The following is an 18,459-nucleotide window of genomic DNA, read 5'->3' as shown; positions in this document are numbered from 1 at the left end:
GCGGTGATTGGCTGCGGTGTGGACGAGGAGGGCGGTGATTGGTTGTGGTGTGGACGAGGAGGGCGGTGATTGGCGGGGGGGCGGCTCTCGGCCGTGAGGCGGCAGTGGAGCCATGGAGCTGGGGGAGCGCGGCGGGGCCGGGCCGGGCCCTGGGAAACCGGCGTTGGAACGGGAGGGACTCGAGCTGCTACAGCACACGGGTGGGATATGGGATATGGGATATGGGATGGGGGATATGGGATGGGATGGGATGGGGACAGCGGGGTTTGGGGGCAGCGGGTGAGGAGAACTAGGCCTGGGGCGGGGGGAGCTGGGCCTACGAGCTGCGGTGCTGTGAGGGGATGGGAGCCGCCGTGTCCTTGTGCAGCGCTGAGGGGATGAGACCGAGTCCTTGTTCCCTTCCCAGTGGGCGCCCTGCTGTCCAGCTATGGCTGGTACATCCTCCTGGCCTGCGTCGCCATCTATTTCATCGTCCAGAAGATGGCCCCAAAGCTGAGGCTGAGGTCCAGCAGCCAGCAGGGAGCGGCTGGAGCAGCTGTTGGTTTGTACGGGGAGCTGGGATGGGTCAGTGTGGAGAAAAAGGCTTGGGGGAAACGTTATTGCTTCCTGCTGGTCGCTGAGAAGAGGCTGTGGTGAGGGGCTGGGGGGGATCAGCTTCTGCTCCCAGGTAACAGCAATAGGTGTTAGACAGATGGTCAGATGACAGATAAAGGCCTTAAATTGCGCTAAAGGAGGATTGGGTTGGATATCAGGAAGAAAAGAACAGTGGTGCATTGGCACAGGCTGCTCAGGGAGGTGGTGAAGTTGCTGTCCTGGAGGTGCTCAGGAGCTGTGGAGATGTGGCACTGGGGAGGGATGTGGTCTGTGGGCCAGTTTTCCTTTTAACTTCTTCATAGAGTGATAGAATGACCTGGGTTGCAAAGGCCCACAGTGCTCATCCAGCTCCAACCCCCTGCTGTGTGCAGGTCACCAACCAGCAGCCCAGGCTGCCCAGAGCCACATCCAGCCTGGCCTTGAATGGGGCATCCACAGCCTCCTTGGGCAACCTGTTCCAATGTGTCACCATCCTTTGTGTGAAAAAGCCAAACTTCTAAAGGCCAATCATGAACAGAGGTGGTTTCTTAACGTAGATTTCCCAAGACTGCCAGTTTTCTATTGAGATATGTTTGATGTTTGTGAGTAATTTCTCTGCTGATGGAGCACATTAAATCTGCCACTGCTTTGCTGTTTAACCCAAGCAGCAGCAGCAGTTCTGAGGAGGAGGAGGAGGAGTGGATGTGGGCTGTTTGCCTTCTGCTTCTGCTTCAAACAGGTTCTGTGGATAAAAATGGATTTCCTGTGATGCATGGATGGTATTTCTGAAATTACTTGTATTGAACAAATCCTCCAGAAATAGAAGCAAACATCCTAAAGCTCGGATGTTAGTTTTGTATGGGTTTGTTCCGTCAGTGTCCACATCCATTAAAAACCCATCAAATAACAGCTCTAAAATATTCAAATAAGAAATTTAGATCAGCATATGAGTTAATGTAAGAAATCACTGAACTTGAGCTGTGATTTTCTGTGGGGCTGCTGCAGTGGGAGGTGTGTGCCTTTCCTTATTGCAGTTCTTTGAGGGTTCCAGTTAGAGTCTGTTCTGAGCTGCTTTGCAAACTCTCTGCCTATTCCCCAGAGCCTGACATGGTGGTAAGAAGACAAGAAGCTTTGTTGGCATCTCGTCTCAGGATGCAGGAGGAGTTGAATGCACAAGCAGAAAGATACAAAGAAAAACAAAGACAGGTAACCGGAGAGTATTTCTTTCTTTAACTCACTGACTTGTCATCAGGTGCTTTGCTGAAAGTTGTAGAAAGCTGTATACGGTTCTGGATACCAGAATAGGATCTCTCTGCTGGAATGGGGGTGATGGGATTTTTCTCCCTCCTTCACCTGATCTGCTTTTCATATGGCTTGATACACTTTGTGATAACAGGCGTTAGGTATCGTGATGGCCATTCAGTGCACTTGTATGATGCGCTGACCTGAGGTCCTCCTGCACTTAGTTAATTAGAGTGATTGATACGTTCAGTGTTTTGCTCATTCTTGAAGTGATTAATGCTTCCCTGCAAGAATTTGTGTGGCTGGAATGCTTTGGGCCTTGCTATCTTGGAGCTGTAAATCAATGTGATCAGCAGAACAGTAATATTTCTCATTAATCCGAGTTCTTTGATGTGATACTGCATCAGGTAAAGAGGGATCCAGTGGTTTTCATGAATCCTGTTGTAGCTGTTTCTGTAGCAATGGCAATTCTGATCATTCTAAAATCTTAGTCTGATGTATTCTCCTTTTGTTTCTTAGCTTGAAGAACAGAAGCGAAGGCAGAAGATAGAAATGTGGGAAAGTATGCAGGAAGGAAAAAGTTATAAAGGAAACCTGAAGCTGAGTCAGGTAACAGCCGTGTCATTCATCAGGTTACGTGTGTGTCATTAGATTATCTGGACTTCATGTTGACTGAATTCTGAGTAATATTTGCTTTTGTGAACAGCAAGAAGCAGAACCTGGTGCCTCCACCTCATCAGCAGTCCCGAAATCTAAACCAAACAAGAAGCCCTTGCGAGGAGGTGGTAAGTAGGGAATCCTTGAGGTGTTCTATCTTCAGACAGAGCTGCATGCAGCTCAACATACAGCTCGTGTCCTTGTGTACAAAGTCATTATCATCATTATTATAATTACCCATAATTTTCCTCTTATTGAAGGAGGAAACAAAATGTGCCTTCCATGTAAGTGCTTTAGCTTTACCCATTGTGGTCTGTGTGAAGCTGGGGCAGAGCAGCAGGAAGTTCCCTCATGTGTTTCCCCAGGGAGAGGCAGCATTTTGGCCACAACTCACCGAGATTATTGTGACTAAAACTGCAGGTTCTTGCAGTGCTTCTGGGTCTCCTCCTTCATGGTTTGAAAGTCATATTGTTTAATTTGGTCTGTCCTTCAGTCACCTGTAATAATAATTAAATGTAAGAAGAATATATCTTACTTTCTATTATGTAGATTCTGTCCATTGAGACGTTCCATTAAGGAGAATATGACCTTGTTTGTCAGGTGTTGAGGTAATGACCTCTTGGATGTACAAATCCTGCTGATCCATAGAATTGCTACCAACTCTGCAATCCACCATTACTGTCTTAGCACTAAACTCACTGTCAACCACTGAAATTTGTCCTGATGGATTAATAATTCTTGTCTGTACCCTTAAATCCTTCACATAAGGATCACTGCTGTCAATCAGCTGTGCAGCTGCTCTCCTTTCTCTCCTCTTGGTCTGACAACTTTTGCTACACCCGCAATTGCTGATTTGTTTATCATATTTTAATTACAATTTACATAGTGGAGTGGATTATACAGACAAACCTCAGTGACAACAGGCTGGAAAGGAAATGCACGTAGGGTGCAGCAGTGAGTGAATTACATGATTAAATGTATTGAACCCTATGATTAAAGAACATTATACCTCAGTAGCAGTTCAGTGCTGAGAACTTCAGCTTTGAGTCTCCATACCAACAGCTGCTGGTAACGTTTGAAGGTTTGATTGTTTCATCCTATTATATGCAGTGGAGTGTCTGCTGCTGTCCAGTATCTTCTGTAGCTCTTGTACAGCATGTTGACCACTACAAGGAATGAGAAATGCATGCTCTCTTAGCACATGTTTCCTTCACATGCAAGGAAACACGACGGGGCAGCTGGGCTGAGGCATCCTTCCAGATGCTACCTGTCCTACTTTCAGCTGAGGCAGGATCTTGGCTCAACTAACAGATTATAGAATTAGAGGTCTCTGATCTCATGAGTTAGCTAAGGATGAAGTGAAAGAACCATCTGTACTGTTCAGCTGCTGAATTAAGCTAGAAAGCAGAACTCAGCTAGTATGAGAAAAACAAACTTCAAAGACTTGAAGTTTCAGAAGGACAGCTTGCGTTGAAACCTGCTGGTTAACAAGGCCAGGAGCAAGATTCCCACTTTCCTTTTCTTTGCCTTGTACAGAGGGAAGATATTTGCCACATTGTGTCTTTCCAAGTACTTATTCCTAAAATGAAGTTGCCTGAAGTGGCTGTTTGCCTCACTGCATGCACTTGCCTTTTCAAATTCATTTAAAAACACATCTTACAGTATTGATAAGTTTTTTTGACCTTTAGAATATTCCATGCAGGACTGGAATAAAAGATTATTTGAAGATGGTGACATACTGGAGCAGGTTGCCCAAGGAGGCTGTGGATGCCCCATCCCTGCAGGCATTCAAGGCCAGGCTAGATGTGGCTCTGGGCTGCCTGGTCTGATGGTTGGTGACCCTGCACACAGCAGGGGGTTGAAATTTATATGATCTTCGAGGTCCTTTTCAACCCAGGCCATTCTATGATTATTTAATGTCCTTAATTATTAGGGCTCTTGGAAGGCAGATAAACCCTTACTGCTTTGCTGCAACTGCAGAGCACCATTAAGGCTTTAATGTAGACTTAGAGGTATTAAGTGGCAATTAATTTCAATTTAATTTAATCCCAGTAGGTCCAACTAGAACACAAACATTTTGCAATGGCTTTTATCGCTAACACTCTCAAATAAACCTTCTCAGGTCTGGATAATTTCTCTGCTTTCATTTTCCTTATTTTTTCCTTGAATTGCTCCCTGTGCCATAAGGTACAAATAATTGGGAGATGTAATTGTGACATTTCATGCGTGTTGGCAAATTCCTGTTTGATGTGGCTGTTAATATGGTGGATTTCTCATCTGTCCTTCCAGGCTATAACCCCCTGTCTGGAGAAGGAGGTGGAACTTGTTCCTGGAGACCAGGCCGCAGGGGCCCCTCTGCAGGTGGATGAGGTTAACCTGCCTGGGGTCCCTACAGCATTCCCACTGTCTGCCTGCAGTTTGCGTGTCACACTGACTCCTTTGGGATTTGTTTGAGTGCAGGTGTTAACGCGGATTTACACCGTTGCTGAATATTAACAGCAGCTGATGCTACACAAGAAAGATATCAGGTGCTCTTAGAGAGGATGAAGGAAGAAATGATGTCAGTCTAATTAGTCACTCTGTTTTCTCTTTAGTGAGGAAGCAGTTTTCATCCAGGATGATGGCTTGTGATTGTGAAAGCTGGGTTCTGTGTCTGGCCATGCAGTAGTCTGGCCTCAAACCAATCAATGTCTAGATCCCAGTTTACCTGCTTAAAATGAGGGGATTCGCCAACCTTAGACACGTGTAATGGGATTTACTGTGTTTGGCTGGAAGATATATAGGAGGGAAGGGTATTATCATTGGCAAACAGGTTCGGTTTTAGGAGGGACTTTGAGAAAGGCTGGACGAACTGACAAATGCGTTGGGTCTGCACCAGAAGCTCGTTACTGTGGGGGAGTCTCTGTGACAAGCAGCTTTGTATGATGTTTTCCTCAGAAATGGTACACAAACCAATGAGGATTACTGATGTTAGACAGCAGATGGGGGATTCTTGCTATTTTCTTTTCTTTTCACTGCTTTGTAAAAACGATACAATTAATATTAAATATAATTGCAAATAAATCACGAATCCGCTATTTACAATCTTGTGGTTTTCTACGGCATCTTTTGATATAGAAGGTCCGTGTTCCAGTGCAGTAAATGTGGGTGAAGCAGAACACTGAAGTGATTTGTATGTGTGTGTAAAGCAAAACGTGTGTGAGATCAAATGAAATAGTTTTTCTTTGCTTATCTCCATAAACAATAGCTGTTCTGTTGGTTTGTTTTTAAGTGATTGCTTTGTTTTTTTTAATGGCTTTGTTTTCCTTAGGTGTTCTGTGTTCCAAATTGTGCTTTCTAGAAGGATCACCTGCAGGTTAAGAAGACCAAATTTCCTCAAGCTTAGGAAGTGGAGCTGCCCATTCCCTTCCTCACCTCCAGTGGTTGTGACGTAGGTAGGCTGGGTTAGGAGCTGTTAAGCACTTCATCCATAGCTGAATTTAAATGGCGAAAATATACAACAAAGACTCTTGCTCTTAGCAGAGCTGCTAACAAATACGGTTTGAGGAGGAGAGTGTTCACAGCCATGGTCAGTGCTTTCAAAGGGGGAAGAGCAGCCTGACCTGAGCCCTGTGTGGTGCCTTGTTTCCTGGCAGCAGGGCTGCACACAGCATTAGCCATGTGGTATCAGGGTGACACCTCGCAATGCACGGAACTCGCTGTTCTGTTCTGAAGGTGTCTCATGATGTGAATTGATAGTCTGGCTGCGTGGCTGTCCTGAATAGCTCTGCTGGATTCTGATGCGTGTTCTTACCTTCCTTGACAGCTTGTCAGGCATATAAGCTGCTTTGGTTTATTGTTTTTTTTCCCTCTGAAAAGGGCCTATGACCACCAAATGTTTGCAAGTGAGAGGCAGTAAGGGATCAATAACAGAAGTGTATGAGGTCTCCATCCTTCTGACCTATATCCAGCAACATGGACAGAAAATGAAGTTGCTTTTCAACCCCTCCCCCAGTCCTCTTGTTACTCTGTAAGAGGTGACTAAAATCCACGCTGTCCTTGATGAGGAGTGAAATACTTCCTGTCCATGTGTGTCAGACTGTTGAGTTTGTATGTAGGCGTTGTGTTTGTATCAGTGTGTTGTTAGTGTAGTTTAGGGCTGCTTGCGAGCTTGCTTCTAAATGCTTATGAGTGTGTGTGATTGCTAGCTTTGAACGTGCTACATGTTTGTTCTCCTTGTCACCTGGTTTTCTGCTGGCTGTAAATAACAGTAGCACGTTTTCAAGTTAACAGTAGCACATCATTCCTGAGTTTTAAAGTTACCAGCTAACAAAATGGAAAAAGGAAGAACCTTTTACTCCAGGCCTACAGGTGTGTGTGGTAACACGTGGAGAAGATGAAGTGAAAGGCTATTAATGGAAATGAGTTTTTTCATTTCCTGGCTTCTCTATGTTTTGATACTTCAATTTCCCTTGTTGTAACAGGGTGTAACTGCAGGTTTTCATCTACGTTGAAACATAAAGAAAACAAACAGAGGTGGGGAAAGACTTTCAAGATCTTCATCAGTAGAGACAACAACTGAATATCCTGTTTGTGCCTATGGCAAACTCTTTTCCCTTGAGTTTGGGGAAACGAGCAACAGTCTTAGTGTTGTCTTCAGAAGCACATCCAGGGGAGATTGCTGTCTTGGAGATACACAGTTCTTTGTGTTGATAAAATGGTGAATGTTGATTTAGTTCAGTAAAAACATCTAAAGGATACATGAGCAGGTCTGAACTGAGCGTGTGCTAATCTCTCACTGCTTCAAGTCTTGCTTGTGGCTAGGACTGGGGTTATGGATTTCTGCCCAAATCCAAGAGCTGGAGCCATATCCAGACAGCTCAGTGTCTTACATGTTTCTTGAAACCTTGTTCTTCTCTCTCCCTTCCCCCCCCCCAACCTGCAAGTCCTTACATTTTTCATGATCAGACACTTAGAAGCTACTGAACAGAGTGGGAGGAAGCGTCTCAGTTGGTAAAACCTCTGTCTCATGAATAATGCAAACAGACGGAGGGTTTTTTTCTTTGACTTCAAATAGAAGGTTCTCCCTTGACCACAAACAAGTCTGGTTGCTTGCTGCCTTGTTGAGTGAAGCATGCAGAAAACATTCAGTGAAAGTGAGCTCACTGGTAAATCTGTTGTTCCTCCTTTGGTCTGGACTCCCAAGAACTTGCCATTATAAAAGATAGATTAGAAAGCCTGCAGGAGAATTTCTTTCTTTCTTTTTTTCTTTTGTAACAGCAGTTTTGCTGTCTTGGTGTAGATGTTCTGGAAACATCTTCAACTGGAAGAAACTAGATACCAAGCTTCGAGCTGATACAACAGAGTTAAAATGCTACGTATACTTATGAGCAGAGCTGCTGCCAGGTATCCTGCTGTGTTATCCAAACACTGTGTGAATGGGAACGATTGCTTTACTCCTTTCTGCAAAGAGCTGCAGCTCCAGCAGAGACTGAATGCAGGTGTGTAATGACTGCTAACCAATTCTGCACTGTGATTTATAAAGGTGTGTATTGTTTTGACCCTAAGCTCTAGATCTCATGGAATTAGGCTGTTCTGCTGCTACTCTATGCCCGGCCTGAGCTTTGGTCCTCAGACTGTGCTGGTGCTAATTCACATGCTTGGATTGGGTTGGTGTATCTTTGAACCATGCTGACAGTGTAATTCATTGCCTCCTGTGCTCAGTGAGGCTGTTCCCATCTCTGGCAGTAGCATTTTATTCAGGCCTGGCTTCACAGCTGCTCACATCTCTGCAGCAGATCAGATCCACCCTATGAAGGATCTTTGACATTGTCCAGGCTGCACAGCAATACCTCTTCAGTGACCAGCTTAGCAAAGAGCTGGGCACGCTGTGCTTCCATCCCTGCTATCACTGAACACTAAAACCATCCAATTCCCAACTACAGGGAAAAAAAATCAATCTCAGTGTGGATAGGCTGAAGATGTGGGGTTATTTCTTTTTTTTCCTTCTCCTTTTTGGAATGGAAGCTCAGCTTTTGGAACAGCTCTGCAACCACAAAGGAAGAGCACATGGCTGCTGGCTGGGCGGCGTCCTGGCTGTGCTGCTGTAGCTGAAGTTGTGTGAGCTCCCAGCCCAGCTGTTGCAGTGCTGGCACACAGCCTGCCTGTATTCCCAGCTCCAGAGCCAGCATCTCCCAAAACTTCCATCAGTTTTTATAAAGCACCCAGTGGTTGCAATGGAATCCATCTCCTCAGCTCAGTTTTGGGGCTGACCCACGTGTTTTATTGCAGATTTCCATTGTGATGGGCTGGTGGATGCGCAGGCTCTGCTCTGATTCATCTGATGGCTTTAGTTTTGATTGCCTGCTATCCGGCATTTTCAGCACAGAGTGAAATCTGCAGTGATAAATGAATACTTTCATTCCTTCCCCTGTCTCTACCATAGTTCTTTCCATAGCAAGCTGCAGTGCTGGAAGGGCAGCAGCAACCAAACGTGGGAGCTGCACTGCAGTGCTGGGCCGTGGGATGGCAATGTTGGCCTGGCTTGAGAGCAAGCAGCAGCCGGTGACGTTTTCCTGTCCCTTGAACGTTTGCCTTCCAAGTGATTCAGCCCAGAGGAGAAATGAGGGTTGATCCGTGTCAGGGGATGGGATGTAAAAGTGGGTGCTGGAACTGGGGCAGGAGATTCTGCATCACTCAGGAAAATGCAGCACTGCTGGAAATACTGTGACAAAGACAAATGGTGCCGGTTGCCCAGCTAGATTTTTTCCATCATGAGTCTGTTACCTTGAATGTACAAAGTATTGCTCATTTTCCAGTGTCTGGGTACAGTATCGGTTTAAGTACTGGAACATTAATAATTAAAGCTGCTGGAGTGCTGGAAAGTAGTTTGTTCCTGATGTATTGTTTTAAAGTGTGGTAAAAGGTGCATGGGGGGTACAAGGCACAACCTGTAAGTGGGCTGGTGACTGCGGATGTGTTGGCAATCAAAATGGATGGGGAAAGAATGACTGCAGTGCAAGACGGCCTCTCTTTCCTATATAGGGTAATGTCCTCTATGTGGAAGGGATGTGGAGATGTTCTCCTCCTTTACTCCCAAAGGATGAGCTCTATACTACACACACACACAGAACAGTTTGTTGCTTCCAGTGCGTGGCTTTTTCTTCATTTAAATACAGGGTTTTCTGTTTTGTTCACCTGATTAAGAGCCCGAACTGTGGAGGGGGATCTCCCTGTTATTGTGTGTGCTGATCTCAGGGGAGCTGTGGGATGGGAGATGTGCTGCATGCACATGGTGTGCGTCCTCTTCAGGCCTAGGAGAACCCTCAGAGCATTTCCTGGAGCAATCCCACAAACTCTTCATGCAGGAAAGAAAACACGCTGCATAAAAACCGGCATGTTTGTGCTTGTATGCACAGGAGAACACCTCACCTTTTGTTTTGTGCTAGCAATAACGCACAGCGTCAAGTAGTTGTGCTAAGAGAAGGCACTTAGATGTGGTGACGTGTCTGGAGGGCTGCATGGCTGGGTGCTGAGAGCTGCAGCCCTTCAGATGTGCTCATGCACTGATGATTCTCCCTGCAGTGTCCTTCAGGGTGAGGCACTTACTGACCCCTGGCAGTGCTGGAGCTTTGCATGGGATGCTCTCAAGATGCCTCGCCCTGGCAGCGTGCCCCAGACATACTTGGTTACAGCTCCTGTCAGCCTCAGACAACAGGGCAGCAATGTTCCTTCAGGTAGAGGCTGAATCCTGCGCGTGGGTGGCATTAATGTACCTGCCTGGAAGAAGGAGGGCAGCCAGCTTCCTGCTGCAGTGTGAGGCTCAGCTCTGCCCACCACCCATATGGCAGAGCAGAGCAGCACTCACACCTCATGTGAACTGGGCTGGGTTTAACTCTGTGCAGTGAAGCTGTGTCCCATTGTGGTCCAGCTGTGTAAAACCAGGCTCCCAAAGGGCTGCCCTACCTGCTCTGAAGGCAATGTGAGGATCGTGCTGGCTGCCTCTCCTCGCTGCTCCTCGCTTCATCGTTTCCATGTGTGCTGAAGTTGCATCAAGTTCTCAATTCTGATGACTAACTTCTTTTCTTCATGGGACCAAGCCAGCTGACGGCTCCGCTGCTCCAGCCCTCCTTTTTTATTGCCTTTTAACCACACGAGCTCTGCCTTTTCCTGCAATTCAATTCATAGGCCGCAGTGTCTTTCCCTTGAATCAGGAGATTTTTCCTGCTGATCTGGAGCACGCTGAGAGTCATCCCATCCCTGCTCACAAACCTGCCACATCTCCCTCTCTTGGAAAGGAGCGGAGGCCTTTGAACTTTAGCTTGAACATCTGTTATTTTCTGATGCTTTAAGACCTGATGGCTGTGGGGAGGAAGAAGCCGAGAGGGGAGAAGCTTCTATTCCTTCTCCAGCTTCTATTTTAGTTTCTCTTAATGCAACCCACCGTTATGATACTCGTGGTATTTATTGCTCTGAGCTGCTTGGTGCTGACCTCGCAATCAGCCCTGTGCTATCACAGGAGCAATAAAGCCACTCACAAGCATTCTTTCTCATGATGTACCACCCTTGGGCTGGTAATTGCTTTGTAGCACTACCTGCCCTTTCCCAGGAACTGTGGCACTTATTGAAAGACCATCAAAACCCACCCAACCCTACGTTCCTGCGTCAGGAGAGGTTGCTTTGGTGCTCCCTTTCGCAATGCTCCTTGCTCAATATGCTGCCATATGCTGAGGCTTTCGTCTGAGCTTGTCGTGGATGACACCGCAGCATAAATAACTTCTTTTAGAAGATGAGAGGGGAAAGACTGGCAATTGGAGATGCAAAGCTGCGTAGGAAGTGGAAGAAACCACAGTGATAAGTGGGTGGGCAGGGGGCTGGGCTGGATGTATATTGCTTTTGGTAAGGCTGGAGGTTGTCTCCTTTAAAATGTCAGGGCTCGGAGGCTGCAGGGTTCGATGTTGAACCCTTTGTAGTTGAAATGCACGTGGTGGGCAGAGAGAAAGGAAACACTTCACCCCGTTGAGCAGTCGTTATGGCCTCGGGATGGAAATAGACTGACCTATTTCTGGTGGCTTTAATTAGTAAGGTGGGGATGGATGGAGCTGCTCGTGCAGCAGCACCAGGCAAAGCTGGGGCTGGAGGGCTGTGTGCCAGCAGTGCCCACCTGTGCTGAACCGAGGGCGGTGTGTTAATGTGAACTTGTGGCTGCAGGATGGGCGCTCACACTGGGGCTGCGGATGGTCCCCAGCGGCTCCGGCCCGAGGCTCCCAGTCCTGGCTCTGGGATCTCAGTGCCCTGAGGTCTGGGATTCGACCCCAGTCCCAATGTGCCCTGGGGGCTTTATCACCCCGGTATCTCAGTCCCGGGTCCTCCCTGGGGTCCCACCCCGCTGTTACACTCTCTGTGTCGATCCCTGCGCCCCCAGCTCCCGACTTCGAGTCTCTCCCCCTTTCTCCCCCCCGACTCCTCCCCCAGCCCCGCTCCAATCGGCGCCTCCTCCGTCCCCCTCCTCACCCCCCCATCCCCACCTCCCCTCTCCGGGCGGGGCCATCGGCTCCGTGCAGCGCGGTGCGGGGCCGCACACGGCGCCTGTGCCGAGGGGCAGGGCCGGGAGGCGGGCGCCCCCTTCCCTCCGCTTCCCGTCCCTTCCCCTTCCCCCCATGGCGGCGCGGCTGGCGGTGGCGGAGCGCGGGGCGGCGGCGGCGGCGGCGGCGCTGTGAGGAGGCGCAGCGCGGGGCCTGGGCCTGCCGGGCGGGCGCCGGGCTATGGCGGGCCGCGGCCGCCGCTCCTGGCTCAGCGTGTTGCTGGGGCTGGTGCTGGGCTTCGTGCTCGCCTCGCGGCTCGTCCTGCCCCGCGCCTCCGAGCTGGCGGCTGCGGCTCGGCCCCGTCGGAGCCGCCCGTTGGGTTGCCGCCCGCCGCCGGCAGCAGCCGCAGCCGCCGCCGCCCCTCTTCTCCTCCCGCAGCCGCGCCGCCCCGGTCCGACGGAGCAGAGCTTCCTCTTCGTGGGGGTGATGACGGCGCAGAAGTACCTGACGAGCCGCGCCGTGGCCGCGCACCGGTGAGATGGAGGGAGCTCCGAGCGGGAGGAGCCGCAACCGAGGGGGCCGAGGAGAGGAGGGGGGGGATGGAGCCCCGCGGTACCGAAGGGTTCGGGTACGGGCGGCTCTACTCGGTGTGAGCAGCTTGGGGTGAGGGATGTGCGAGAGAGAAAGCCGGGGGATGAGCCGCGATCTGCTCGCAGGGTCTGCGAACAAAGGGTGGCGGCAGCCGCTGTGCAGGAGCGGGGAGCGGCCGTGAGAGCGGAGCGGGGTGTGAGCTGAGCTCCGAGCTGAGCTTTGTGCCGCTGTTATAACCCACAGCATCGTGCAGGAGACTGAGCACCCCGACACGCAGCCCTTGTGCTAGCGCTGGGCTGGGATCAGGAGTTCAGAGCTGGGTGCTGCGGGGCTCCAGGGCGGCTCTTCCCTAATAAAACGTCCCCCTTCCTTTATTCCTGCGCTCAGACAAACCCCAGCTCCATCACTGCGATGTGCCGGGCCCCGTGGTCGAGCTGCCTGCTCCCATTGCTTCTCTTGGTATCGGTGTTAAATGTGGTGGAACGGCTCTGAAGCACATCGGGCACCAGAGTTTGGTTTTAATGGAGCTTTAATGCCTTCTTCCAGCAGCAGACGTGTAATTAAGTTACGGAGGGTGTGTGACGGGTGCTTTGAAATAGGTGAAGGAATGCGTTTCTTCAGGGTTCTGTATTTTCTGCGCCGCGTGGGTTGGAGCGTGTTGGGTTGCAGATCCCGTGAGCTGCGCAATGGGCATTTACATGGAGCAGAGATGGGACACGTGGAATAGGGTTTGGGGCAGGGTGGATTGTGTGGCAGCCATCGGCCTTGTGTTAGGGATCCCAATGGGGGCAGTTCTTACAGCACATAGGGTTGGTTGTGGGTATGAATGAGCTCATTCATAGAGTCCCCAAGGGTGGAAAAGACCCCTGAGATCCCCAATCCCACCCCATTGTTCCCACTGTCTGGGTGCCACATCTGCATGGTTCTGGTTCACCTCTGGGATGGTGACCCCACCGTCTGGGCAGCCCGTGCTGGTGCATTACTGTTCTTTTTGAGAAGGAATGACTGCCAGCATCCAACCTGACCCTCTCCCTGCTGGGATGGGAAGCAGGAAGGGTTCTCACCCCTTGGTTTGTGCTTGAGAGGCATAAAGATCTAAGTCTGCAACATCCATGCATGAAATAAAATGGTTAAAGATGCAACGTAGCGGATCGGGTTCCTTCGGCCCTGGGAAGGAGGCAGAGCATCACTTTTTATTGCGCTTCTATTTTGGTTGAACCTCCAGAGGGGCTGTCAGCTCTCGGAAGGGCTGAATAATGGGGGCTCTTAGCGTTGCTGTAGGGCTGAATGCATCTTCCTCCTGCCATGGGTGAAAGAAATGAGCTCATGTCCTGGTGACAGGAAGACATCTTTGGGAGAAGGTCTGGGGGGGAAGAGGAAGACAAACCTGAAATCCTAAATGGCTTTTGATTGCCATGAAGTGTTGAAGCAGACAATCGCTGGGATTACCACACTGACAAAGCATCCTGGTGAGCTGAATCGCTGGCACAGAGCGCCCAACGGGAAGCTGCTCACAAGGCTTTCCCGGGTGGCAGCGTGTGCGGAGCCCTTGATTCGGCTGAAAGGAATTAGGGATGCAGGGGCTGAATACCTCCACACTGCGAGGCTGAAAGGCCATTGACAGACACTGCTGAAAGGGGCCGGAGCGGAAAGCATTCGCTGATCGGAGCTGCTGTGAATCCAGATAGGATCTAAGGAGAGGGGAAGCAATCCACTTCCTGAGCATCAATCACTGCGAAATGACCACTGCAAGGCAGAGCAGGCCGCTGGGTTTTCAGGAGAGGCCGCCTCGTTCAAACAGTTGTGCTTTTGTAGCCTGCCAGGCAGAGAATAAGCTGCAGATGGCCAGGTTTGCTGTGGGCAGTTGTTGCTTCTGACAGCCAGGTTCCCTATGAGGCCAGTGGAGTGCAGCAGCAGAAGACATGAAAGGCAGGGAAGGAGCAGTGCAGGATGGAGCTGAGGTACAGGGGGTTCAGGGCAAGTGCAGCAATAGGTTGTGATTGAGGAGAGCTGCCCTTAAAGGCATGTGGGAAGGAGGGTGTAGGGGTGAGATTTAAGCCAGGAGCAGAAATATCAGGCAGTGAACCTTTTTTATTGTTGTTTTTAATTGCATAGCAACTGGATTTCCTGGGAAACCTGCAAGCGGAGCAGTGCGAATGCAGCTAAAGGCTGGGTGTTATTAGGGCTTGGCATCTGAGACCACGTCTCGTCCACAGCGCTGTGGCTGCTTCATGACTCTGTGGGATGAGGGCCATGGGATTTCTTGGTGTGGGACAGTCCCATAGAGCCATCTGTATGGGGGACAGGAGAGGTGCCATGTATTGCTGTATCCAGGCTGAACCCTTCTCCATTGAGCACGGGGCCCTTGGGAACCTGTGCCTTGAACTCTCTAGGATCTAAATACCTGAGTGCTTGGAGGAGCCTGAGTGCAAGGCAGCCAGGAGGATTTGGGTTCGAAAGGCAACGGTATTATCTCAGTAAGCTCCCAGCGGCTGCTGCAGAAGCATAACGCCAAACACATTTTTAGGCTTTTTATTTTTTTCTTTTTTTAATAAATTCAGAGCCTCTGTCAGGGCTGTTGGGTGGTATTTGGAAAGCATATAGAACAGAACGGTTCAGATGGAAGGGACTTCCCAAGCTTATGGAGTCCGTTGTCCATCTGCCACGTGGCCTGGGGCTGTGGAACACACCCTGAGTGTGAGTACCTGCAGCTGGTGGGTCAGCTTCCATCCTCTGTTTCACAGCCTGAGGTAGCAGCCAGTTGGTGCTGAGTCTGCAGAGCTGCTGATAAAGCAAGGTAATGCAAATAAATCAGGAACACGCTGGAAATGGAAGGTACAGCACTCTGTGCCTGCGCTCCTCCTGCCCCGAGCTGTGCTCTGTCAGTGTTACCTTCCCAATACACAGAGAAAGCAGGTTGCACATGGCCAGGCGTGCTGTCAGCGTGCTCCTGGGGAGGTAACAGAGCTGTGCTGTCCTGATTCGTGAGCATCCTCCTATTTAACAGAGCAGATTCAGGTTACATGGAGGAGATAAGGTTGGGGGTTGTTTGGTTTTTAAGTGACCAACGCAGTGCACGTATCGGTTGTGTCCTGAACCTGATATTGCTCTCTGGGCAGTCAAGGATCCTGGAGCTTGGGCTGGCAGGGTTTGGTGGCAGGGATGCGGTGACAGCTGAGGGTGACCAGGGAGTCCTCCTTTGGGAAGGGCAGTGCCACGTTTCTCTATAGATATTTTCCTTTATGTTTCTTCTGTTTAATTATCAAACACTCATTTGCAGATCTTGCCTTAGAAGACCTGACCAGGTGAGCAGTGTCAGCTGGTGGGAGCAGTGCTGCACTACAGAGGTGTTGGCTGTGTCTGATGAGCTGGGCAGGTCAGGCTGCTGCCCATAACCTGAGTCCGAGAACACAGTTAGAAGTACTTGTGATCAGAATCCAGCCCTGCATTTATCAGTCCTTAATTCTGGTGGAGACTGGGGTTGGGAAGATGCCTGTACAGTGACACGTATGGCAGTCCCACAGCCAGGTCCCAGTGCTGCCCCAGGCTGCAGTCATTGCATGGGCACAGTCCTATTTGGTGCACTGTGACCCTGAAACTGCAGGGAGGTTTCTCTACTTTCCTCCTGTTTTAGCATGAAACTTTAAATATGGCCCAAGTCCAAGAAACAATTGGGCCAAGCTGGCTTTGAGCCGGGGGTTTTAATGCAATATGAGGGCTGGAAATCAAATCTGCCCCGGTTTATAGATGTACATATGTTTTGTTCCACCTCTGTTGAATGGGATCTCTGTGCTGACAGTACCAAAGGGGGTCCCGAGGTGAGGGAGGCTGGTTAGAGGGAGGGGAGAAAATTGAAACCAGGAAGCAGAGGGAGAGGGGTGTTAGACATAAAGTAAAATAGTGAAGGTCGCTCCTGCAGAGATCACAGCTGGTCACAGAGCTGAGATGAGCTGCAGCTCTCAGCTCCCACCTTCCCTTTCTTCTAGATGCGAATCTGAGTGTGCACTGAACTTGCTTTTTGATGAAGTCCTGAAAGTGAGTTGCTATGGGAAGAGCGATTTCCCACGTAATCTTTCCATTCAGCCCCTTTGATGTGCAACCAGAGCGTGGCCGTCAGAAAATAAACACGTTTCTTTGCAGATAAGGGAAGCTGAAAATGAGGATGTGTCATTGGAAGACGGGCAGCTTGCGGCGCTCAGGCAGGATGTCACTATCACTGTGCATTAGTTACATCACTGATGATTAAGGGCCCCGTCACCTCTGTTGTGAAGTCAACAGGAATGTTTCCATTGACTTCATTCTCTGTGTGCTTCTGTGGGAAGCCAGGGTCTAAACTTTTCCAATGTAACTCTACCCCTGTGAGTAAGAAATGCAGAAGACAAAGCTTTTAAAGCAATTGGATGATATTCATTACATGAAGCTGAATTAGCGTCTAACTGTCCAAGTTGGTATGTAGTTAGACCCACTTAAATGCTTTAGCATTTCCCAGGCAAAGTTAAGGTTGGATTCTTTGGAAATACTTTTAAATTCCTGGCTTGGCGTGGTGGCCAATTCTGTACATTTCCAATTGCAATGTGGTTTCTGCTGCCCAAACTCTGTTCTGCTTTTGGCAAGGAACCGGTGCAGGGAGGCAGCTGGTAAAGAGATGGTGATGTATTGAAGGAGAACTGTGTCCTTGGCCTGGGGAGTGCCATTACGTGTCTGTCGTGGATGTCCCAGTTTGCTTTTTATACCAGTTCTGTGCTGGTGTGACAGAGCCATCGTGCTGCTGCCATGCTCTGTGCTTTCCCATAGGGCACAGCCTCTGTGTTAATGTGCAGGCTTCCATCTATTTAGCCCTTGGAAGTCAGTACTTCTGGACGTGCTTTTGAGCTTTGAGGGGGCTTGGGGAGAGATGGGGTGTGGGTTTGGTGCTGAATAACTCACAGGGAACTTCTGAGGCATTCAATCCAGTTGTAGGGCCTGCTTGCCTGTCTTGGTTCGCTTTGATGTTGCTGTTAGCTGGACACTGAGCATGCTTAAGGACAGAGCGAACTGCTCTTGCCCTATTATTCTTTACCAGGTGCAGCTGCAGAGGCAATGTTCAGGTGTTCAGTGTCTCAGATCTCTGTGTGCTGCACCAGTTGCTCGAGGTGCAGCACGAACGCCTTCGTTTGCATGGAGGAAAAAAAAATAACCCTTCCAGGCATTTAAAAAGTAAATCTGTGAAGCAAATGAGGTGTGCTGGAGTTCCTTTGAGTTATCCCTGTTGGGTAGTGCTTTCTGCTTCTGTCTGTTTGCATACTCAATTAGTTCTCACTGTCTTTTTTCACCTAGAACCTGGTCCAAAAGCATTCCCGGCAAGGTTGAATTCTTCTCCAGTGAGGGTTCGGACACCTCCATCCCCATCCCCATTGTCCCACTCCCGGGTGTCGATGACTCTTACCCACCCCAGAAGAAATCTTTCATGATGCTCAAATACATGCATGACCACTACTTGGACAAATACGAATGGTTTATGAGAGCAGACGACGACGTTTACATCAAAGGGGACAAACTGGAGAACTTCCTGAGGAGTTTGAACAGCAGTGAGCCCCTCTTTCTTGGGCAGACCGGCCTGGGCACCACGGAGGAGATGGGGAAGCTGGCGCTGGAGCCAGGAGAGAACTTCTGCATGGGGGGACCCGGAGTGATCATGAGCCGGGAGGTCCTGCGCAGAATGGTGCCCCACATTGGCGAGTGCCTGCGAGAGATGTACACCACCCACGAGGACGTGGAAGTGGGAAGATGCGTGCGGAGGTTTGCGGGCGTGCAGTGCGTGTGGTCGTACGAGGTAAGGCCGGGGGGCAGGGAGTGTGTTTTGGGGGAGGCAGAGGCTGTAGGGCCGCACAGCAGCTGCTCCAGAGCTCACCTC

General features: G+C 49.7%; 2 protein-coding genes across 3 annotated transcripts in view; both read left to right on the top strand.

Moving 5' to 3' along the window:
• Positions 1-64: 64 nt before the first annotated feature.
• On the top strand, positions 65-5,556 carry SELENOS (selenoprotein S). Of its 2 annotated transcripts, XM_015873454.1 has the most exons (7): positions 65-200; positions 407-541; positions 1,673-1,779; positions 2,335-2,424; positions 2,522-2,600; positions 3,022-3,080; positions 4,762-4,874. In XM_015873454.1, the coding sequence occupies exons 1-6, from the start codon at positions 113-115 to the stop codon at positions 3,033-3,035; spliced, it is 513 nt and encodes a 170-aa protein (XP_015728940.1). In that variant the 5' UTR covers positions 65-112; the 3' UTR covers positions 3,036-3,080; positions 4,762-4,874. The 2 variants fall into 2 exon arrangements, with proteins under 2 accessions (XP_015728940.1, XP_015728939.1); XM_015873453.1 differs by lacking the exon at positions 3,022-3,080 and having other exon boundaries at positions 4,762-5,556.
• Positions 5,557-12,179: 6,623 nt separating this feature from the next.
• CHSY1 (chondroitin sulfate synthase 1) overlaps positions 12,180-18,459 on the top strand; it is a 57,895-nt gene continuing 51,615 nt past the window's right edge. The window contains exons 1-2 of the mRNA XM_015873405.2: positions 12,180-12,508; positions 17,883-18,378. Of these exons, the coding sequence (XP_015728891.1) occupies positions 12,216-12,508; positions 17,883-18,378 (789 nt within the window). The 5' untranslated portion in view covers positions 12,180-12,215. The remainder of the gene's footprint in view (positions 12,509-17,882; positions 18,379-18,459) is intronic.

The sequence above is a fragment of the Coturnix japonica genome, chromosome 10 (genome assembly GCF_001577835.2).
Source record: "Coturnix japonica isolate 7356 chromosome 10, Coturnix japonica 2.1, whole genome shotgun sequence".
Classification (NCBI taxonomy): domain Eukaryota; kingdom Metazoa; phylum Chordata; class Aves; order Galliformes; family Phasianidae; genus Coturnix; species Coturnix japonica.
Note: the sequence above shows the minus strand (reverse complement) of the source record. Positions and strands in the feature narration are given on the sequence as shown.

Bases quoted from the DNA above. Each gene is read 5' to 3' on its own strand.
- SELENOS (XM_015873453.1), top strand. From the start codon at position 113: ATGGAGCTGGGGGAGCGCGGCGGGGCCGGGCCGGGCCCTGGGAAACCG. The intron at 201-406 runs GTGGGATATGGG...TTCCCTTCCCAG, and splicing joins CGAGCTGCTACAGCACACGG to TGGGCGCCCTGCTGTCCAGC. The intron at 1,780-2,334 runs GTAACCGGAGAG...TTTGTTTCTTAG, and splicing joins ACAAAGAAAAACAAAGACAG to CTTGAAGAACAGAAGCGAAG.